This window comes from Triticum dicoccoides, chromosome 3B (assembly GCF_002162155.2).
Source record: "Triticum dicoccoides isolate Atlit2015 ecotype Zavitan chromosome 3B, WEW_v2.0, whole genome shotgun sequence".
NCBI classification, from domain to species: Eukaryota; Viridiplantae; Streptophyta; class Magnoliopsida; order Poales; family Poaceae; genus Triticum; species Triticum dicoccoides.
Window position 1 is genome coordinate 810,431,623 of NC_041385.1, and position 23,807 is coordinate 810,455,429.

General features: G+C 49.8%; 1 protein-coding gene across 1 annotated transcript; it reads left to right on the forward strand.

Annotated features, from left to right (window-relative positions):
- Positions 1 to 15,281: 15,281 nt before the first annotated feature.
- LOC119278632 lies at positions 15,282 to 17,397 on the forward strand. Its single transcript, XM_037559965.1, has 2 exons — positions 15,282 to 16,409; positions 17,135 to 17,397. The coding sequence occupies exon 1, from the start codon at positions 15,319 to 15,321 to the stop codon at positions 16,384 to 16,386; it is 1,068 nt and encodes a 355-aa protein (XP_037415862.1). The 5' UTR covers positions 15,282 to 15,318; the 3' UTR covers positions 16,387 to 16,409; positions 17,135 to 17,397.
- The last annotated feature ends 6,410 nt before the right edge of the window (positions 17,398 to 23,807 follow it).

A 23,807-nucleotide genomic window follows, 5' to 3' on the forward strand; every position in this document is an offset into this window, starting at 1 on the left:
CACACCATGTGACTGGAACTTAGGTCTCACTGACACAAACCAGACACAAACCAAACAAGGCAAACAGCGAGAAAACACAGAAGACGGAAGACACAACACAAATCCCTAAACTCTCTCCCCCTTTGGCATCGAGACACCAAAAAGGGGAGGGAGTGTTGCTACAGCTCCAGGTGATAGCAAGAGAGGGACACAAATATCAGGTCTCGGCGGGATCGTCTGCGCCACCATCGTCGGTCGGGAAGTGCTCGGCATCAGAATCGGTCCACGGGCAGTGCTGCTGAATCCACTCCTCCTCCTCAGTAAGCTGGTCCTCAGATCCACTGTTAACGGTGGCACCCAACTGACGCATGAGGTCCTTGTGATGACTACGGGCCTTCTTCTCACCCACATGAGTCATGTACTGACCGTGAGCCTCCATGCAGAACAACTTCTTCATCTTGAGCTTGAGCTTCTTTGCCCAAGAGGGCTCTGCCGCAGAAGGCACATAGTCATCATCATCCTCAGCCTCAGCCTCAGCCTCCTCCTCGGTCTCCATGGCAGTAGCAGATGAAGGACCTCCAGGTTTAGGGACCTGAGAGCCCCAGTTGTACTTATTCCTTAGACACTTGATGTTGTGAGAAACCAACTCTCCGGTCTCTAGCATCACCTTGGGATAGACACGATCCAGGCCTTCTCAATAAGCAGCATGATGAACGGACCATAAATTAGGCACTTGTGCTCGGAGATAGCAGATAAAAGCTCAGACCACATAACATGGGATATATCCAGGGACTCTCCGGTGTTTTGTTCCTTCTCACGCTGGCAGAAAAGAAGCATGTCCACGAGATAAGAATGAACCATATCCAGATTCCTGATGCGAGGGGAAAGAGTCTCACGGAAGACACGGTGAAGAATGTCCAGAAAGGCAGACAGCTCATACGTTTCCTTCTTCGTCTCAGGGTTGATCTTCAAAGTGCAGTAGGGCTATAGAGCTTGCTTGTGAGTGGAGGTGGTGTTGCGGTGTGGGCGAAAGCCGATAGGAGACGCAAGCCCTTGATCTTCCACCCCAATCAATTCCATGAACGCCTTCCACTTGACTGAAAGCAACTTGCCATTGGTCATCCAAGTCAGTGTCCTGTCCTCATCAGTCCCGAGATGAACCGTGGCATAGAATTGGGCCACAATATCAGCATCATAATGTTTGTTGAATTGCATGACACCAAGAATGTTCAGTTGAGTGCACATCTGAAGAGCTTCACCAAAGTATTCAGGATCCTTCTCCATATGGTCAGTGTCGGTGGAGTGCACGTTAACAAAGAGGTTCTTCTTGGCCTTGAGTACATCAAAGAAGATGGCAAACTGAAACCTGTTCCAGAACGGACGGTTGACCAAAGTGGGATCTTGGTCTGCCTCATAGGGGTTGCGGCGACGTCTTGCCCAGAACTCCTTGGCTTGCATTTCTGGCACAGTTTTGCTAGATTGCTTCGGCTTGACACCAGGCTTCTTCTGGATTTGGGGTGGAGGAGGAGCACTTGAGGAACCTCCTGCAGACTCAGTTGTGCGGTACCGCTTGGACGTGGCACGACCGGGGTTGACATGCCGAGCCTGATGCTCAGGAAGCTCATCACCTGGAACCACACACAAGAACACGCAAACAACCAGAAAGAACGAGCATAAGCCACCAAACACAACCAAAAAGGATCACTGATTAGTAAAGGTATGGTGGAACCTGGTAGAGAGCGGTAGTACCGCGACCTGTGAGCGGCAGTACCGCTCCAAGCGGTAGTACCGCTCCAGAGGGAGCGGTAGTACCGCTCGGGATAGGAAACAACAGTTTCCTACTGTCGTTGTCAGATCCGGCACTACCGTCCTACCAAATTCAAAAATACTCCTACCAAACACCAATCCAAACTGCCTAGATGCCTTCTCCATCCTACTCAAGCCTAGATTTGGCCAAAAATCTAGAGATGCAACTACTATTGCCCCTAAGATGCTAGATTGGAAATCTAGACAAGAAGAGAGAGGGAACGGGGGCAATACCGGCATCCATGGAAAGAGGACAAGGTGGGGATCGTCTCCACCGAAGGAAATGGAGAGGAGCGCCCCGGAGAGGGAGATCCGCCGGAGCCCTCCCGCAGCGCCGGTTGCTGGAGAGACGAACAGAGCGTGGGGGCGAGCGAATGGGTATGGGGAGAAGAAAACTCCCCCTGCCCCCGATATAACCCACTGCCCCCGCCTTGCAGCGGTAGTACCACTCAGCAACCACAGGCCTCTAGACACACGGCTTAAGCTCAAAAAGAATGGAAAAGAACACAGCCAAGAAAGAGGAAAGACCAGCAAGGCCACAAACACACTAACAACGGACCAAAACACACCTCTTCAAGAGAGGGCGGTGGTCGAGGCCACCTATGTTTGAGTCAAGAGGTATGGCGTCGCGAAGATTTTAACCTTGGACCCATGACCAAAACTCATCCTTGAAGCACTAGTACCATAAAAATATGGTTAAAGTGAAAGACTAGATCAATTTATGCATAATGGGGGGAGGGAGAGTTCATTGAGAGAACAACACTCCCTCTATGTCCATGCCTACATTTAAACTAGACAACAAGTTGAGTGTGGTGGGGGGTGCACGGGTTCAAGTCACATTGCTCGAATCAATGATATTTAGCTCATGCCTTAACTCGCGAAATCTTGCTTCATCCAAGGGCTTCGTGAAAATATCTGCAAGGTTATCATGAGTGTTGACATACTTGAGCTCGATCTCCGCTCGCCTATTGTGATCCCGGATGAAGTGATACCGGATCTCAATATGCTTCGTCTTGAAGTGTTGCACCGGGTTGAGATAAATCTTGATGGCACTTTCATTGTCACACCAAAGAGGCACTTTGTCACAAATGACACCGTACTCCTTTAAAGTTTGCCTCATCCATAAGAGTTGTGCACAACAACTACCGGCCGCCACATATTCCGCTTCGGTGGACGAGAGAGATACACAACTTTGCTTCTTAGAAGACCAACTTACCAAAGAGCAACCAAGAAATTGGCACCCTTCGGAAGTGTACTTCCTATCCACCTTGTCTCCCGCCCAATCAGAATCTGTGAATCCTTCAAGCTTGAAGTTAGCTCCTCTTGGTTACCATAGGCCAAAGTTTGGGGTATGAGCCAAATAACGAAAGATTCGCTTGACCGCCACAAAGTGGCTTTCCTTTGGTGCGGCTTGGAACCGTGCACACATTCCCACACTCAACATGATATCCGGTCTAGATGCACAAAGGTAAAGCAAGGAACCAATCATAGAGCGATATACCTTTTGATCCACCGCTTTACCATTGGGATCAATGTCAAGTTGGCACTTGGTGGGCATTGGAGTAGAGGTCGGCTTGACATCACTTAGCTTGAATCTCTTAAGCATGTCTTGAGTGTATTTGGCTTGGTTGATGAAGGTACCTTCTCTTCTTTGTTTGATATCAAAACCAAGGAAGAACTTCAACTCTCCCATCGAAGACATCTTGAACTTAGAGGTCATGAGAGCGGCAAATTCTTCATTGAAAGCATTGTTAGGGGAACCAAAGATAATGTCATCAACATATAGTTGGCACACAAACAACTCCCCTTTGACCTTCTTAGTAAAAAGAGTAGGATCGATTTGCCCTACTTCAAATCCACGATCTTGTAACAACTCGGTAAGGTGGTCATACCACGCACGTGGGGCTTGTTTAAGGCCATAGAGTGCCTTATCGAGTTGATACACATGATCCGGGAAGTAAGGATCCTCGAACCCGGGGGGTTGCTTGACGTAAACCAACTCATTAATAGGACCATTAAGAAAAGCACTTTTCACATCCATTTGTTGTAACTTAAATTTGTGATGGGAAGCATAAGCAATCAACAAACGAATGGATTCAAGGTGAGCAACGGGAGCAAAGGTTTCACCGTAGTCGATACCCTCGACTTGGGAGTAGCCTTGTGCTCCAATCTTGCCTTGTTGCGAATGATGTTCCCATGAGCATCTTGCTTGTTCTTGAAGATCCACTTGGTTCCAATGACATTATGGTTCCCCGAAGGCCTTGGCACCAACCTCCACACCTTGTTGTACTCGAAGTTGTTGAGTTCTTCATGCATGGCATTGAGCCAATCCGAGTCTTCGAGCGCCTCATAGACCTTTTGGGGTTCAACACAAGAGACAAACGCGTGATGTTCACAATAGTTTGCTAATTGTCTACGAGTACTTACCCCCTTTCTTAGGCTTCCAACCACATTCTCCATGAGATGGACTTTGGTGGTGAGTTTGGAAGCAATCTTCGCGGCACGATGCTTTAATTCCTCCTCGGATGTGGAAGGAGGAGGGTTAACTTGATCATCTTGAGCGTCGTCTTGAGCTTGTTCTTGATCTTGAGCTTGCTCATGATCTTGAACTTGCTCGAGGGGGAGAACTTGACCTTGGGCATCATTTGGAGGTTCACCATCATCTTGATATTGATCTTGCCCTTGGTCTTGTTCCCGAGGTTGAGGGCCTACACTTTGTTCTTCGGAAGCGTGTGGGTCTTGAGTAGGTGAAGGCTCCACTTGAATGGAGCATTGTCCTTCTCCTTCGGCCACAAGGGGTTCCTCAATGGGTAGAATATGACCAATACCCATTCTTCTTATGGCTTGGGGAGGAATTTCATCACCTACATCACAAGTACAACTTTGCTCCACTTGGGAGCCGTTATTTTCGTCAAACTCCACGTTACACGTCTCCTCAATGAGTCCGGTGGACTTGTTGAGAACACGATAAGCATGAGAGTTTGTAGCATAACCAACAAATATGCCCTCATAAGCTCTAGCCTCAAATTTAGACAAACGAACACCTTTCTTGAGAATGAAACACTTACACCGAACACCCGGAAGTACTTGAGATTGGGCTTGTTCCCGGTGAGTATCTCATAAGGAGTCTTGTTCAAGCCTTTGCGGAGATAGAGCCGATTGGATGCATGACATGCAGTGTTGATGGCTTCGGCCCAAAAGTTGTATGGAGACTTGAACTCCGCCATCGTGGTCCTTGCCGCATCCATCAACGTCCGGTTCTTCCTCTCCGCAACACCATTTTGTTGAGGGGTATATGGTGCAGAATATAGATGCTTGATCCCCTCATGACTAAGAAACTCATCCAAGGTGTAGTTCTTGAACTCGGTGCCGTTGTCACTTCTTATTGTCAAGATCTTTGCATTATGTTGACGTTGAGCTTCATTTGCAAAGTCGATGACGGTTTGTTGAGTCTCACTCTTCCTCTTGAAGAAGTATACCCAAGTGTATCTTGAATAATCATCCATAATCACCAAGCAATACTTTCTACCCCCAAGACTATCAAAGGATGGAGGCCCAAAGAGGTCCATGTGCAGGAGCTCCAAGGGTCTCTTTGAGTAGATGATAGTCGTGGGAGGGTGAGTCGTCTCATGAAGCTTTCCTTCGATACAAGCACTGCAAGCACGATCTTTGGCAAAACTAACATTTGTTAGTCCACGGACATGGTCCCCCTTGAGAAGACTTTGCAAAGATCTCATATTGACGTGGGCTAAACGGCGATGCCAAAGCCATCCCACATCAACTTTAGCCATTAGGCATGTCGCGGTCTTAGTGGGTTGCTCTGAAAAGTTAATCACATAGAGACTGTTCTCACATGCCCAACAAAGGCTACTTTAAGAGTCTTGCTCCACAAGAGGGCCACAGTATCAATATCAAAGAAGGTGGCAAAGCCCATGAGTGCGAGTTGACAAACGGAAAGTAAATTGAACGCAAGGGACTCAACAAGCATGACTTTCTCGATCGTTAGATCATGAGAAATGACAACCTTGCCAAGACCCAATACCTTAGAATGTGAGGCATCACCCCACTCGACATTGGTGGGCATAGATGGGATCTTTTGCACGTCCACCACCAAGTCCTTGCTCCCGGTCATATGATTTGTTGCTCCACTGTCGAGCAACCATGATCCCCCACCGGAAGCAAACACCTACAAGAGATCAATGCTTGGTTTTAGGTACCCATTTAGTAATGGGTCCTTTGATGTTAGTAACAAGGGTCTTAGGAACCCAAATAGACCATTCAATGTACTCATAAGAAGAACCAACAAATTTAGCATAAACATGCCCATCACTAGCACGGCACAACACATAAGAGGGGTTAAAGTCGCCGGCTTTGTTGGGAGAGATGGCTTTGCCCTTTTTGACATCACCACTCTTCGCATTGTTCTTATTCTCCTTAGGAGCACCCTCTCCCTCCTTCACAAAAGTTTGCTTGAGCGGGGGAGGTCGTTTGGTCTTGTTATTCTTCTCCTCGTTCTTCTTCTTGTTCTTGGACTTGGGTGAGAACCCAACTCCCTCCTTGCCCACAACTTCCTTTTGATTGCTCAAAAGGTCATTTAGGTTCTTCTCACCTTGTATGCATGACACAAGACCTTTCTCGAGTTGTTCCTTCAACTTGGCATTCTCCTCCACAAGATGCACATGCTCACAACACGGGTTAGTAGCATTTGCATTATCAATTAAGACCATGTGAGGAAATATGGCCTTTTCCTTGGTTAGCTTAACTTGGAGTTGAGCATGAGACTCCTTGAGGTTTGCATGAGCACCTTTCAAGACCTTATGGGCCTTGTCAAGTACATCAAACTCCTCCTTGAGTCTAGCATGATCAACCCCAAGTTTAGCCTTCTCGGAAGTTAGAACACGAGACACAACAAGAGCATGATCAAGATCTTTCTTTTATTTGGCATGGTCATCATTGTGTGACTCCTCAAGAGCCAAACGATGCCCACGCTCTTCCTCAAGAGCATTAGAGAGATCCGATATCTCATCGGCATAGTCACGACTATGACCTTCCATCTTAGAGATGGTTTCTTCGTGAGCCTCGATCATGTCATTGGCTTCACCATGTTGTTCCAAGAGAACAACGAAGTGCTTCTTGGATTTGCCCTTGAGCTTACTCATGAAGGACTCAAATTCATTTACCTCCTCATTAGACCCCTTACCATCATCAAAGCCAACCGTCGAAGAAGGATTAGGAATTATGGTGGTTTTGATGTTGGGGGTTACCTTGTTGGTGGCTTTAGCCATGAGGCACTTGGCGGTGATGTTCTCGTTGGGTGAATCGAAGAGAGACACCCGGGGAGTTGTGGCAATGGCAACGGATGCCATAGCCGTTGCTTCACCATCTTCATCATCATCGTCATCCTCACGGTATTCTTCTTGAACTACCAACCCGCGTGCAGGAGTCTTCTTGGTGAAGTTGTTCTTGTTGGGGAAGGACTTGGCTTTGTCTTTTCGGATGAACTTGCCACCATTGTCTTCCCACTTCTCGTAAGGACAATCCGCAACGAAATGGCTCACATTGCCACAGTTGAAACACGTTCTAACTCGTTGCTTGCCCTTGAGGCCACTTGAGTTGTTCTTGTTGAAGTTGGGTCTTGTATTCTTCTTACTCCAAAATTGTCTTGAGGCAAGAGCCATGTGCTCATGATAATCATACTTCGTGTCTTCGGGGTTGCTCTCCTCATCTTCCTATTCTTCTTCTTCTTCTTCTTCCACACTAACCTTGGCCTTCAAGGCAAGGTTGGGCTTCTTTGCCCTTTGAGAACAGAGCACCGCATTGTCGGCGGTCTTGTCCAAGATACTCATTGCAACAAACTCATCCAACACTTCACTTGAGGTCATGGAGTGGAAGTCCGGTCTTTGGCGAATGACGGAGGACATGTCCTTGTTGTAGGGCATCATGGCCTTGAGGAACTTGTGCTTGATCCAATTGTCATCTGTGTCCTTGCTCCCATGATCTCGGAGTGCGACCGCAAGTTTGGTCACTCTTCGAAAGAGCTCACGAGGTTCTTCATCTTCTTTCATTGCAAACTCATCGGCTTCATCTTGCACCACTTCATAGTTGGAGCGTTGAATGCTAGCACTTCCTCGATAGAGAGACACAACACATTGCCATGCGTCTTTAGCCATGGCATGAGGACGAAGATGAGGGAGATCTTCGGGAAGGATTGCATCTTGGATGATGAAGAGAGCACTCTCATTGAATTGATTGTCCACGGCTTCTCGAGGGGTGAAGTTGCTTGGGTCATGTGGATAGAAACCTTCTTCTATAATTCTCCAAAGATTAGTATTCACATGTTTTAAATGACGCTTGAAACGATAAACCCAAGCATCAAAATCCTCATTTTTCACAATCTTAGGAGGAGGACCGGCATGATTTAAATGAGTAGTGGGAATCGGTCCACCATAAGTAGGAGGTTCCACATGGGCAAAGATGCCGGAGCCATTTCTACCACTAGTAGAAGGACCTTTTTCACTATTAGCTTCCCCTTTGTCGGAGGTGGCATCCGTCACCTTGTTAGTGGGATCACCCACTTTCATCGGCGAGGTGGATAGTTTAAGTCCTTCTAGGAATTCAGAAAACATGCTTTTAACCTCGGCCGTCGTGGAGGTTTTCAATGTGTCTAAAGCCACATTGAATTCCTCACGTGAGACCGAGGTTCCCCTATCGGCCGTAGACGATATAGGATTCACACCGGAGTGCTCCTCTGCACCGTCATTGCTGTTTACCATACTATTCAGACGGCAAAGTCCTTAATAAAGAGACAATGCTCTAATACCAATTGAAAGGATCGATATGGTTGACTAGAGGGGGGGGGGTGAATAGGCAACTAACAATTTTAAGCTTTTATTTAACAATTTAAACCTTACAACAAAATAGGTTGTCTAGATATGCAATTACGTGGACAACCTATATGATGCAATGACAACTAGCACACAAGCAAGCAATAGATACAACACAAGTAAGCTTGCAAAAGTAGAGGCACGAAATAACCAAGAGTGGAGCCGGTGAAGACGAGGATGTGTTACCAAAGTTCCTTCCTTTTAAGGAGAAGTACGTCTCCGTTAGAGCGGTGTGGAGGCACAATGCTCCCCAAGAAGCCACTAGGGCCACCGCAATCTCCTCACGCCCTCACACAATATGAGATGCCGTGATTCCACTATTGGTGCCCTTGAAGGCGGCGACCGAATCTTTACAAACAAGATTGGGGCTATCTCCACAACACTTGGAGGCTCCCAACAACACCACGAAGCTTCACCACAATGGAGTATGGCTTCGAGGTGACCTCAACCGTCTAGGGTGCTCAAACACCCAAGAGTAACAAGATCTGCTAGGGATTAGTGGGGGAATCAAATTTCTCTTGGTGGAAGTGTAGATCGGGGCCTTCTCAACCAATCCCGAGCAAATCAACAAGTTTGATTGGCTACAGAGAGAGATCGGGCGAAAATGGAGCTTGGAGCAACAATGGAGCTTTTGGGGCAAGAGGTAAGTCAACTTTGGGGAAGAAGACACCTTTATATAGTGGGGGAAACAATCCAACCGTTACCCCCCCCCCAAACAGCCACGCACAGAGCGGTACCACTGCTTGGGCAGGGTGGTACTACCGCTGATAAGCGGTACTACCGCTCCCTTCCAGCGGTACTACCGTGCTGACGAGGAATGCAGGGTCCTGGCCCTAGAGCAGTACTACCGCGGAAATATTGGCGGTACTATCGCCCCTACTGCCGCTACTAGTACCTAAAACCCAACACGAAAAACAGCGGTCGAGAATCGAGGCGGTAGTAGCCCGGAACCACTGCGGTACTACGGCCGAAGTTCGCAAGCGGTACTATCGCTCGGGTAGCGGTACTACCGCTTGACGAGCTTCAGAGGTACTACCGCTGAGGACCGCGGTACTACCGCTGGGATAGGACAGGCAAACACAGATTAGGAAAGATAGCTCCAATGAAGCGGAAAGAAGCATCGGGTGTGATAAGGATGTGTACATGTTGATTCCACCCTAGCCTTACCAAAGCGGATCCCCTCTTGATAGTACGGTGACTCCTACGAAACTAGACCACCAGCAGAGAAATGAAGGAGCTACACCATCTTGAATAAAACACCGAGGGGAAGTAATCGTCTCGTGCCAAAGGATGAATCTCTGAAAGAACTCAACGCACACGATTAGTCCGCAAAAGCATTGTCATCAATCACCAAAACATCTTGGGGATAAATATGCCCTTACACCTGGCTTGTGGGGTCCCTCGTGACTCCGTTTTCCCTAATTCTTGCCCTATAAATTTCTATATATTCAGAAACCCTCGAAGGAGGTCCCAAAACAATTATTTCTCCGCTGCAAGCCTCTGTTCCGAAGCGGTCTCATCTGGAGGCCTTTTCTGATATTCTCTCGGAGAGGGAAACCATTGGGGAGCCAATCTTGATCAACCTTGTTGCCTTCATGATGATGTGTGAGTAGTTCCCATAGAACATGCGGGTCCATAGTAGTAGCTCAATGTCTCTCTCTCTCTCTCTCTCTCTCTCTCTCTCTCTCTCTCCCTCTCTCCCTCCCTCTCTCTCTCTCCCTTTTGATCTTCAATACAATGATCTCCTCTTAAATCAATCCGGTGTAACTTTTGCGGTGCGTTTATTGAGATCCGATGAATTGTGGGTTTATATCAGGTTATTCATTGATATTACTTGAGTCTTTGAGATCTTTTTTGATTGTTTAATTTTATAGCCTTGTATTTCTCTCTGATCTATCTGTCTTCTTTGGCCAAGCAGATTGATTTATCTTGAGCGGGAGAGGTGCTTGGTAGTAGGTTCAATCTTGCGGTGACCTTACTCTATGACAGGAGGAGTTGCAAGCCATGTATTGTATTGTTGCTGCCAAGGATAAAAGAACGAGGTTCGAACATATTGCTTGGTCTTATTTTGTCTACGTTATGTCATCTTACTTAATGTATTAATCTGTTCATCATGAACTTAATACTTTGAGATGCATGCTGGATAGCGGTCTTGGGGGTGGAGTAATAGTAGAAGATGCAGTTTGATTAACGGTCTACTTGTCACATACGTAATGCCTATGTATTGATTATGCTTTGGATGATCATCATAACTATGCGTTATTCCGTCAATTGCCCAACAGTAATTTGTTTACCCACCGATGCTATTTGTGATATAGATGCCTCGAGTGAACCTATGCCCCCTCGGTCCATTATTTCGTCATTTTTTACTTTACTTTTATTTTTAATTTTATTCCTATATCTACCACTACCAAATTTGATACTTGCAACTAGCAAGAACAAGGAGAGTGATACACCCTTGCCTTTGTTGGGTGCAAGCATTTGCTTTGTATGTGTGCAAGTACTGCTAAAGTTGTCTATGTACCATCTCTTTCTGGTTCGATAAACCTTGGTTCTTAACTGACGAAAATACTATCTACTAATATGCTACATCACCTTCCTCTTTAGTAAGTCCCAACATTTATCAAAAGTAGCAGAAGAATTTTTGCATCGTTGCTGGGAGGCTTCACCACACAAACCAGGTGCATTCACACGAACTTATCATTTCCTTTTTTTACTTTCATTTGCCTTCTTCTTGTTTGCAAAAAGAAATTCAAAAATACTAAACATATTTGTGTTACTACCTTTGCTTGAATCACTATTATGGTTACTCCTGAAAATACTAAACTTTGTGATTGCTCGAGTACTAATAAAAACGATTTCATTAGTACTCCTATTGCTTCTCCTGCTACTAGTGTGGAGTCTTATGATATTAAAGCTGCCTTGCTAAATCTTGTTATATATGAAGATGTTGCATCCCATCTTAACACCTTCATTGAATTATGTGGTATGCAAAAGATTAAAGATGTGGATAATGATAATGTTCATGCCCCTATTGTTGCTGCTTCGGCCACCTCTGTCATGTGGCCAGGCTCCAAGGTGCTCCTGGTTTCAAAATGTTAGAAAAACCGATCAATTTCCTGAGCTGAACGTGAGGGGTCTCAACTGCACGGATGGATGCTCCACTGTCAATGCCACGATAGCCTCCTCGTCATGTCATGTCGTATGCCTCCAAGAGACAAAGCTCGACAATGTCGATCAGTTCACGGTAGCCTTCCTAGGCGGGCCTACGTAGCTTCGGGCAGAGACAAACAACTGGTACCAGGGGTGGCATCTTGATGCTCTGGCATGATATCCTTGTTGATGTCTCCTGCATTAACCTCACTACGTATTGCCTTTCCGCCATGGTCCGGGTGCAAGGGATCGACATCCTTTTCAAGATTATTTCTGTCTACAGCCCCACAGACTACTCCTGCAAAGACACTTTCTTTGCTGAGCTACTATTAGAGAAGCTGCCTCTTGAGACGGTGCGGCTTGCCACCGGAGATTTCAACCAAATATACCGAGCGGGAGATAAAAACAAGAGGAATGTTAACCGCAGCAGGATCAATCGTTTGAGGGAAATGCTTCAGAGTTCTGAGCTCAAAGAAATCCACCTCCAAAACCAGAGATTTACTTGGAGCAATGAGAAGGCAAACCCAACCTTTGTGCAAACTAGACTCTTTCTTCTGCAACGATGAGTGGGACACAACCTTCAACACCCATGTCCTTAATGCACTCTCCTCCTCCGTCTCCGACCATTGTCTGCTACTTCTTGCTGATGACAAGGGACCAAGAAGACCTCGGGTTTTAAATTCGAAAAAATTTGGGCATCCATGCCCGGTTACAACGAGGTGGTCCAAAAGGCATGGAACGAGAGGGTAGAACACACCGAGCCATACCAAATCCTCTAGCACGAGCTCAAAAGATGGCACTCCGCCTCTCCGAATGGAGTAGGGGCTTGTTCTCATTAAGTACTTTAATGAAGAATTTTTGGAGGAGAATCCTTTCGATGTGAGGATGCAACAATGGACAATTTTTCAAGATGATGATACTACCTGAACGAGCATGTAAAGATTCTACATGGACAAATCCCTTTTGACTGTTTGTGGTTGTTAAACACTTGGGCCCACGTCCCTGATATGCAGGATCACCTACAGGCTACACCCCCTGCTCGCTAAAATGCTAGCATGGTGGACTGCCCATTAGGGCACCGCGCTCGCCCTTTCGCCCAAATGGAAGCTTCTAAAAACCAGTGATCAAAACCCTCCTGCATGGCTGCTTACCTGCGGCTCGACCCACATCTAGTGTGGGCGTTGCTAAAAAAAACTAATGTGGGCAATCACTATTGTACCGCTAGGCAAAGAGCAACACTAGCATTGGTGTTGGGACTTCCTATCCTAACAACATCAAAATTGCCACCTTTTGGCATACGAAAAATCGCGAAATGGCCGACCGATTTCTTGGGTACTATATGTAGTGGGTGGGAGCGGGAACTGTAGCAATCCAACTGTGCAGCGGCTTGGGTACTGTAGCACCCATTGTTTTTGTTTTTTAGTTTAAAAATCAATGAAGAATATACTTAAAAAGTGTAAAAAAATTGGATTTTTTTGAATAATTCCTAAACACGTTTTTACATTGCGAGAATATTTTGAAACCTGACCATATATTGTTAAAAGTTAAATCATACGAAAACACAAACATTTCTTTCAAATTATTAATATTTTTGAAATACTTGAAGATTTTTTCAAAGTTCCTGAATATTTTTGAAAATAAGAACATTTTTTGAAACTCTTGAACAATTTTCAAATTTCCTGAATATTTTTCGAAAATGAGAACATTTTTTGAATTTGTGAAGAATTTTTTAAAACAGGAACACTTCATTTAATGTCTGAATACTTTTGAAAGCGATATTTTTATTAGTTTTGTAATTAGTGGACATTTTTTAAAAACATGAACATCACTTAGTTTTTTTCAAACATTTTCGAATTCCAAACAATTTTTAAATTTTGAAACTTTTTTTGAAAAGGGAACTTAAGAAACAAAGAAATTGGTAAGAGAAGTAGCGAGAAAATGAAAAAAAAGGAATAAAATCAGGACCTGGACCGAGATCTGTAGAAATCTATGAAGGTTTGAACAATGATCTTTAGAAAATTTTATAAACTGTGTCAGCCTAGATAGGCCCCTTCTAGGCCAGCTCTGTGCAGCAGGTCGACAGTTTGCTGCACATAGCGGCAAATAGGATTTGTCGGTTGTTCTCATAAAAAAAAAATCAAAACAATGCTTAATGTGATGAAACTTCTTATTTGTTGTGAGGTAGTTATTTTTTGAAATATATTTAAGTTTTTTTTAGCGAAAATGATTATACTATATGTGACAATAGTTCTTTCCTCACACCTCACGCTAAACTTATTCCACGATCTGTTGGCACAAGATTTCCCGTACGTTCCTTGGACATGTCCGGTTTAATCTCAGAGGGCAATAATCAAGGATAGATGGCCAACGTCGCGAGTTAGCGAATTTTTTATTGTAAAAGAAAAATAAGCTGATAAGATTTTAAAAATTTATTGAGCCGATATGTGTGGTTCGTTCTATCTCTACAAAATGCTTAACTTGATTGTGATTATCTAGGATAAAATGAATAAAGGGTGTAAAGTACTGTTTGCCATTTGTTCCAAGATGTGCAACCAAAGACCAAAGGAAGCTAGGAAGGAATTGATGAATTTGGGCCTAGAAAAGAGTTGATACAACTTATAATGGTGATGTCAGGGAGATGCAATGTTAAAACTAAAATATGTAGTTGAAAAGTACTGGTATGTAGGATGGCAGCATTTTAAATGAACTAGTCATGTACAACACCATGAAAAATAAACTGAAATAACTTTGATCAACCAACAGTTCTTTTTCCAGTGAACAATGTTATTACCCTAAACAAAGTGAACAATCTATAACACTACGACTTTTGGATTGGAGCCCATGCGTGCCCGACCAATTTTTTTGCATTGACCCAGGGCATCAGCAACCGCTTGGAAGGTAGCCAAATATTTGGCACTCCCGGGCCGACCCAGCCATTCAGTTCACTTTTTCTTGGAATTTTACGCCAGCAGTTGGCAGGGCGTGGGCAAGCGGAAGCTCCGCCGGTTATTTGGCACGCCCATGCATTGGCAGGGCAAACTTGGGCAGAATCCAAATAGGCCCTACAATTCAGTAACAAGGAAGAGGGGCATCTCTTTATACATGAGAATGTTAGTGGTTCACTATGTTGGCATAAACATTTTTCAATACTCTTGAAGCATTGCTCTCCTTCTTCTGCTTGTATGAACATCTTATATTTTGATATGAAGGGAGTACTATAATTTTTATTTTACGCTCATACCCTGTACTAGATTACAGCACATGGATTGCCGACAGGGTAGTTTCTTTTTAGAAGTCTTTTTTTTTTGGCAGGGAATATTTTTGCTTTTTGAGATATCACCTCGCCAACTTATTATAAAAGTAGACGACTCAAGCCCAATAGATGGCAGGCCCAGCCCAGCCCGGACCATCAACAGGCCTCCTAAGCCTCTAACCCTAGCATTTACCGGGCACTACCAGCCAACCCCCCACTCCGCTGCAGACGCGGCGGCGAGGAATGGCTTCGTCGGAGAAGCGCCGGGCGAGCACCTCGCCGTCGGCCACCGCCCTCGCTCCCACCACAAACCCCGCCTCTTCGTCGCCGTACTTCCTGCCGGAGTTGATCCCGTTGGTCGCGAGCCGGCTGACGACCCTCGACGACTTCTTCGCCCTCCGCGCCGCCTGCCGCGCCTACCGGGATCTCCTCCCGCCGTCGCCGGCCAACCTCGCCTCCCAGGGTCCGCTCCTTCTCTTCCCCCGCATGGCCTCTGCATCGGGGGCCCTCTTTCACGTCCCCCTCCGCCGCATCCTCCGCTTCCGCCTCCCCTGCACAGACCTCCGCTCCACCGAATTCCACTCCTTCGGCTGCCGTGTTGCCATCCAGGACCGCCGCCGCGAGCTCCGCATCCGGCACCTCCTCACAGGCGAGCGAGCCCGCCTGCCTGATCCCCCGGAACCGTGCTACTCTGAAGAAGTCGTCTTTTCTGCCGACCTCGTCGTCACCTGCAGGCAATGGGGCCGGGTCCTCTACTACTGCCACATTGGGGACGCTCGCTGGCGAGCAGCGCCGTGCGATGAAGGCCACCAGCTTTACAATATGATGTTCGTCAAGGGCACCCTCTATGTGCTGATTTACCCGCATTACCGCCTTGCTGTCGTCGAGCTTGACAAGAATTCAGTGGTATTGTCGTTTCTTGGAGATAAATTGAGTGTGCCAGAAGTTAACATTTTTCCAGGTCCAATGCTCTGGCTAGCAGAGTGTCATGGTGAGTTATTGCTCATTGTCGAGGTGCAGTTCCTTCCATGTGTGTACCATGTTTTCTATCTGCAATCCGGGGAGGGGAAGTGGGCGAGGACTACTAGCCTTGGTGGTTGCAGCTTGTTCTTTAATTTGGATAAGTTTGCCGGTTACCTTGGTCCAGATCATCCGGCAGTTCGGAGGGACTGCTTGTACTTCACTGGGTGCTCCGGGAAGTGGAGCGAGTATTCTTTGGCTGATGGGTCTTATCATGAATTCGTTATCGACCACCCAGGGCGAACTGAGGATTATGGATCTCCGGTTTGGGTCCTTCCAAGCATTTGCTGATGCCGTATCCAGAAGTTCTCAAGGTACATTTGCTCCCTAGTGACTAGTTACAGTAATTTAGTTTGACATTTTCTGTTTGTCGATCAAAATATTCAAATGACTGTTTAGCAGCAAATCCAGAAGGACGGGTATACCTGCTCCCCTTGCAATGCTTTGGTGTCTGGTCTCTTATCTATCTATCCAGAAAAAAGTCTAGTGTGTGTCATTATAAGGTGGGGTGTTCTTGAAGTGTTCGACAGGCCTGAAAGCAATGGCATGTGCAGAGGTGGATGTTTGGGCTAGTGAGTACTAGTAGCGCTAGACCCGGACTGTATTAAGGACCCAAACCATGGAGCTTACATTAAGATTATAACAGAAGTGACTGATGGTACGAATGATTTCTAGAGATGGTTTTTATTCGTGAAGGAAGGTCGTGAGTCCAATGCCAATGCCATTGTTTAGCGAAGTCAGTCGCTGTCTTGGAACCGCTCATGCCAAGTGGTGTCTATAACAGTATGTTTGGAGCACCATTTGTTACTGTGCATGTGCATGGATTACCCTGTCCTGTTAAGATGAGGATTTATGTTTGTGGGTTTTGAGTTTTAAGTGGGCAGGGGAGATGTTTAGTTTCGGCTAGAGTTATAGCGTTGCTTTGGGACTCGTCGTTAAGTCAGGAATAATGCTTGCTTCAGTAATATGTATCCTGCTAAACCTAATGCTGCTATTTCCACAGTGCTCACATGTGTTGTCTTCTTGGTCTGCATTGCAGGAGAGAAATCAAGCTGCGAAGCAAACTGCGCTTCAGGTTGATCGAAGTTGGCTATTGGGCGCAACATTATTGTGGTGGCAACATAAATCTTGGACAAGGGATTATAGGGGCCGTTCTAGTGTGCTTTGTGCATGTGGTCTGTAACATGATGAAGAAGAAGAGAATTGTGTTATTTTTGTTGTGCTTCACTCAGCCGGGCTAGTACTAGTGTCTCTTGGTTTGCTGCAGACGTTTTTGCTTAAGTGAACAACTTGTCGGCGTTCTAGAAACAGGGTACCCAGACTTGCCTGCCTGCGGCCTGCAGCGTGGCTCAAGGAGTGGTCTAGTACGGCCCATCTTCATCGACACATGCTCAAGACCCTCGCGAGGGGTCAAGGCTTGCGGGACGGACAACAGGAAGCTCCCTTAGGCGCAGCCTCGTCAGGCTGGCTCGCGAGGAGGCGGAGAGTGCAGGCGGGGCACCTCACGAGGTGCCCGTGACGCAAGCCTTGACGACCGGAGCCAGGCGGGCGCCGGCCTGCGCAGTGTCCTTGTTTCCTCTTTGGTGCAAAGGGGGTAAGTGCAGGCAAGGGTATCAAGCAAAGGCAACCATTTCGGTGCAACAAGACCAAGACCAGCAGGATGGAAGTTATTGTGGAGCCCAAGTCGGTGTCATCATCAGAGTCTTTGGCAGGCGAGGACCAACTTTAGTCAGGATAAGTGTACTAGATGTTTCCCTTCAAAATGGTCAATTGTTTGTGTCCTTCTCGCTCAATATTTGGGAAAAGTACCTTGCTCTATAAATAGGACTAGGCACCCTCAAGGCAGGGGGATTGGAGGGCGACCGGTCGAACCTTAGCCAGAACCACCAACACAAGAACATCCCTCGCGAGTTGTTCTTCCCTTGTATTGTTCATCATCAGCCCCTGATGCAATACACCACATCACAAACTAACTAGAGTAGGGTATTACACCACAATGATGGCCCGAACTAGTATAAACCTTGTGTCCCTTATGTTGTTTTTTGTGTAGCCTAGATCCTTGCGAGGCGACGAGACGTGAGCTGGTAGGGGGAGTGATTTCCGTGCGCACCCCAGAGTTCGAACCTTAAGGGTCTGCCGGAACCCGAAATCCGACATTTGGCGCGCCAGGTAGGGGTGCGCCGGAATCCGCCTTCCGTCGTCTTGTGTTTCGCCGTCCGTCGCATCCATGTCTGACGCTCGTCGAGCCCGCGCCGAGCGTCGGGCTGCTCTCGCCACCCGCGTCGCCCAGACGACGCTCGTCGGCGGATGCCCCCGTCGTTCCCCGTCGCCTGCCGTCAACGCCGCCACTGGCCCGACGGGGAACGAGCAGCAGGCGTCGTCCCTGCATCCTTCGATGCGGCGAGAAGGTCGCACCGCCACTGACTCCAGCCGGTTCGTCGTCCCACGCCCATCGCGCTCCTGCGGACGCGCACGCCGTGCTGCTCCTGGCGCGAGAGCTATTGCACTACCGTCCCGTCGACGACATCTACGACGAGTGGCTCGTCCGCATCACCGAGCTCGTCAGCGCCGCTGGGGGCTCCCCTGCACCATCCCTCTCGCTGCACCGCCCCCCGCCCTGCGCGGGCAACGCAGCTCCGGGGGCGCCTTAGCCGCCTCCCCTCCAAGAAGGCGCCCTGGCCCCAAGGCGCGCGGCCCCTGGACGGGTCCCGCTCCGTCCAGCGCCCGCGCAGCAAGAGAAGAGCTTCCAAGAGATCCCTCGTCCTCAAGAAGCTGCCCGTGTGCTCCCCGCACCGGCACGTCATGACCGCGCTCCTGCTCCAGCATGCTAAGACCCCGCGCTGCTCCTGGCGGTAGCGCGCGGAGACTTCCAAGATCAAGCCCTTCGTCACCAAAGGCGTCCAGTGGCCACTGCGGGCTGCCGTGCCTTCACCGCCGAGCTGCGCGGCGTAGCTTGGCCGGGCAAGTTCAAGCCAGATCTGCCTCCGCGCTACGACGGCACGGCGGACCCTGCGGAGTTCCTCATGGGCATCAAAGCCGCCAACGGGGATGATAAGGTCATGGAGAACTGGTTTCCCATGACGCTCAAGGATGGTGCCCGCACCTGGCTCCTAAACCTGGCTCCTGGCACGATTTCCTCCTAGGACGAGATGCGCACTCGCTTCATCGCCAACTTCCAAGGCACTCGCGACCGGCCCCCGGCCATGAGCGACCTGCGCCGCATCAAGCAGAAGCCAGGAGAGACCCTGCAAAAGTACATCCAGCGCTTCAACAACGCTCACCTCAAGATCCCCAGGGTGACTGAAGAGGCCATCATCTCAGCCTTCTTCGACGGCGTGCGTGACATCAAGATGAAAAAGGAGCTAGCAATCCATGAAGACTTGTGCACATCCCTGGAGCTGTTCAACTTGGCGACCAAGTGCGCCAGGGCTGAGGAAGGGCACCTTTCCCTCCTCGAGCTTCCGGCTGCCGATCCAGAAGAGAAGAAGCCCAAGGTCAAGGACGTGAAATGCAAGGGGGCTGCTGTGCTTGCAGCAGAGCCGGACACCAAGCGAGGCAGGGACCAGCCTGAGTCATCCAAGGGCAGCCGATACTGTGTGTACCATGACCTCCACACCCACAACACCAACGAATGCCAAGAGCTCAGGGCCGTGCGAGGTATGTGCCGGCCGACGCCCAGAGCGCAACGATCGGGGCTATGGCCGAGGAGGAGGAAGAGGTGGAGGACGATGGTAAGACCGTGGCCCTCGCCAAGGGTGGCGTGACCGACCTCGCGAGGACCACTGGCAGGACCAGCCTCGCGAGGGAGGCTGGAGGGATCAGCCTTGTGAGGATCGCCCTCAAGGCAACGCAGGCCTCCCTCCTCTGCCACCTCAGCCAAGGAGGAATGAAGACCATCATCAGGACGAAAGAGGCCGGGGGCTTCCAGGAGCCGCGCGCAATCGCTTGCATCTTGGGCAGCGCTCAGGCCCCAGCCTCTCAACGCATCTTCAAGCAGTTTGCTCGCGAGGCGAGTGCAGTCCTCCCCAAACTTGAGGCCACGCGCCCTCTCAGGTGGTCAGCGTGTGCTATCACGTTCAGCTCAGCGGATCAGCTCAAGTGCGCAGCCACGACCGGAGTCCTCCCGATGCTTTACTCCCCAATCATCAGCAATGTGCAAGTCACCAGGACCCTCATTGATGGCGGAGCAGGACTCAACGTCATGTCCGTCGAGACATTCAATAATCTCCAAGTGCCATACAATCAGCTTCAGCCAACCAAGCCTTTCTCAGGAGTCACTGATGGTTCCACCGTTCCGATAGGGAAAGTTCGCCTTGCTATCACCTTTGGGCAGCGCGACAACTACCGCACCGAGCTCATTGACTTCGACGTCGCCCACATTCGCCTGCCATACAATGCCATCCTTGGGTACCTAGCCCTGGCCAAGTTCATGGCAGTGACTCATCACGGCTACAATGTCCTCAAGATGCCAGGAAGCGGTGGAGTCATCACAGTGCCTTGCGAGGAGAGGGATGCAGTGTGCTCCCTTGGGCGTGCTTTCCAAGCCGCAGCAATCGAAGACCCAGAGCACAGGAGCGAAAGACTTCCCGAGGCAGTCCCTAAGAAGAAGAAGGCATCACCAGGTCCGAACCCTCGGGAGGCAGGCCCTTCAGGATCCACGCCCGTTCAAGGGGCGCATCCTTCTGTCACATAGGAAGGCGCGCCCGGCGCCCTCCTCGGGCAAGGCTCGGGGGCTCTCTCCTGGAGGGCCATCGACTTTGCCAAGATCACAAGGGAGGCGCTCGGGCACCACTTGGAGGCGTGCTTCAAAGCGCGTTTTCCTCGGGAAGGAACAAGGCAAGGAGGGCCAAACCCTCAGGAGTTCATCTACGAGATCATTCAGGAGCTGCAGGAGTCAAGAGTCATGAGTGGCAGCCGCCGCTTACCCGCCGTAGCTCCCCATCCAGGCGAGGATGGTGGGCTGCGCGTTTGCATCGACGTACCAGGGCTCAACCGAGCCGCATCTCAAGAGCGCCTCTGGCCTTCACGCATGGGGCGTTGTGAGGGTCCACCCCACAACTATGTTCACATGCCTTTTGGCCTGCCGAACGCGGCGGCCGCACGTCAATGTCTTATGAGGAGCATGCTGGAGGCTCAGGAGGTCAGGCATTCCACAGTCCTGACAAAGATGGAGATGGTCCTCGAGGAGCCGCCAGTGCCTCCGGAGCCTCCCGAGGCTCCTGGGCCTGGGGCTCGTGAGGGCCAGCTTCTGCAGTGCGTGTCGTCAGCTACTTCAGCATCCCTTCATCCCCAACATCATCAGGTGACATCTTTCGAGTTTTATTTTCAGCTGGGAGCGCCCCCAGGGCTGCATCATTCCCAGGCTGTGTGGGTCTGTCCCTGCGACATGTATCCCTTTTGTTTATGCCTTTAAGTTACTTTGTTAGGGGGCGCCCCTCGGGCTGCATTATCCCCAAGCCACTCGGGCCTGACCCAGCGGCGTTTGCCTTTTTCTACATCTATCTAAATGGATTTGCTCCTTCATGCTTAATGTGCTTGACTTAATCGCCCGCTCGATTGACACCAACTTATGGAGCTGCTCCCTAGTAGCACGACGCTTGCGCATGGGTCCGTCCCTGCAACGTCGACAAACCTGAGTGGCTGAGCTCTGGCCGCGGCAACCCCGCAAGGCGCCACTTCACCAGGCCCTCAGTGCCCTCGTCACCCCTCCAGAGCAACCAGTAGCTGGCTGGCAATTGTAACGGCAACACTCGTTTTCCTTGTGATGAGTTTGTAGGATATCTTTAAGGAGCAACGTTGGGCGAGGCCTTCGCGGCGTCTCTTTCCCTCTCGACCGCGCGAACCTCTTGCACGTTAAAGGGAGGGGGGCGCCTAAGCATCGCGACGCACGGGCTCTTACTGGCTCTCCAGCCCTCACCTCCTGGCCTTGTCCACGACATCGCGACCTGGCATACCAGCGATGGCTGAGCTCGCTCGAGGGCTGGGACCCAAGGACGTAGAGCATGAAGGGGAGTAAGGGAAAGGGGGAAGAGGCTCGCGAGGACCTCACCAGGCAACTCCTCAGCTGCCGACGCGCGGGCCGGCGTCGCACCAAGGAGTGGCTTCAGACTTTTGAGATAAGTCATCCTCCGGAGCCACCAGCTATCGCAACACCAACCTTGCACCTAATGCAGCCCCATACTGGCAACGTTGCGCTCCTTTCTCACCGAACGATGGCTGCTTGAGTGCTAAAGGGGACCTCCTGAGCATCGCGACTCAGGGGCTCTTACTGGACCTCGGGCCGCTCACCTCCTGGCCTTGACGACGGCATCGCGACCTGGCATACCAGCGACGGCTAAAGCTTGCCTGGGGACCGGGACCTGTCGGCGCAGAGCATCAAGTCCTCGCGAGGTTCGAAAGGAGGAACTAAGCTAAGACGGGACGAGCATCTCACACCAATTCATAATAAGGATACATATTCACAAAGGTCATGGCTAGCGCCTTACATACCCCCGTGGGGTGGTACTTCGGTTCCTCGCAGGGATAAAAGACGCGAATCCTAAGGAGTCCTAACTACAGGAACCACGACGGCAGACGCCATCATCAACAATGGGCCATCAAGTGTCGGCTCCAACTCCATCCAGATCAATGGTGCCGACGACCTGATGCAGCTGCCACGCTTCAGGCACGGCGCGAGCTCGGGGGCTCGTAGCTATCGTCACTCGTCGCCCGGGTCAGGAAGAGTCCGGAAGAGTCGCTGGACCCTCCGACGCGCCCGCTGCCACCAGAGGAGCTGCTGGAAGGGCGGGTGACAAGCCTGGTCCTCGCCGCTCCAGAGCTCCGGCCGCTGCCTCTGGGGCAGCACTCCAGCCGGCGTCCTTCTTCGTCGAAGACCTTGAAGAGCATCAGGGAGGCGCCATCGTAATCCAGGTGGATCACGAGGGCCCCCTCCGATTGGCAGACTCGGGCGATCTCGCCCAGCCCCGGGTCACGTAGACCTTGCCCGGAGCAACGACCTCGACCTCCGCTTCGGTCGCAGGGGTACTGCAGTCGGCATGCTGCAGCCAGAGCTCAAGAGCCCCCCTTGGAGGGATCTCGAAGGCGAAGGAGGGAGGGAGGCGAATCCAAGATCGGGGAGGCATGGCGGCGTGAAGCACAAGCTCGCGAGAGGAGTCCTCGGCGTGAACTCTAGGGGAAACGACGCGCACTGCCGTGATCCGACGGCTCTGGCGACGGCTCTGGCGACGTCGCTCGGCGCCTTCTTCTCCAGGACCCTCGATCCGGGCGTACAAGGGCAGCGGAAACCCAGCCGGCGGCCGCTCAAACCAGGGCCTCGACACCTCTTGCCAAGCACCCCCGTCTCCACGGCAGAGGACGGGCCGTTTCTTCGGCGGAAGCGGGACAGGACCCTCTTGGGGGGTCTTTCCCTTCTCTTCCGCAAAGAACCACCGAATTGACGCCATTGGCGTAAGGTGGAGCAAAGGCGAGGAAGAAGAAGGAGAGTAGCAGGTGTTGGGGAACGTAGCAGAAATTCAAAATTTTCCTACGCGTCACCAAGATCTATCTATGGAGAGACCAGCTACGAGTAGAAGGAGAGTGCATCTACATACCCTTGTAGATCGCTAAGCGTAAGCGTTCAAGTGAACGGGGTTGATGGAGTCGTACTCGTCGTGATTCAAATCACCGATGATCAAGTGCCGAACGGACGGCACCTCCGCGTTGAACACACGTAC

Excerpts from the sequence above, each read along its gene's own strand:
- LOC119278632 (XM_037559965.1), top strand. The coding sequence starts at position 15,319 with ATGGCTTCGTCGGAGAAGCGCCGGGCGAGCACCTCGCCGTCGGCCACC.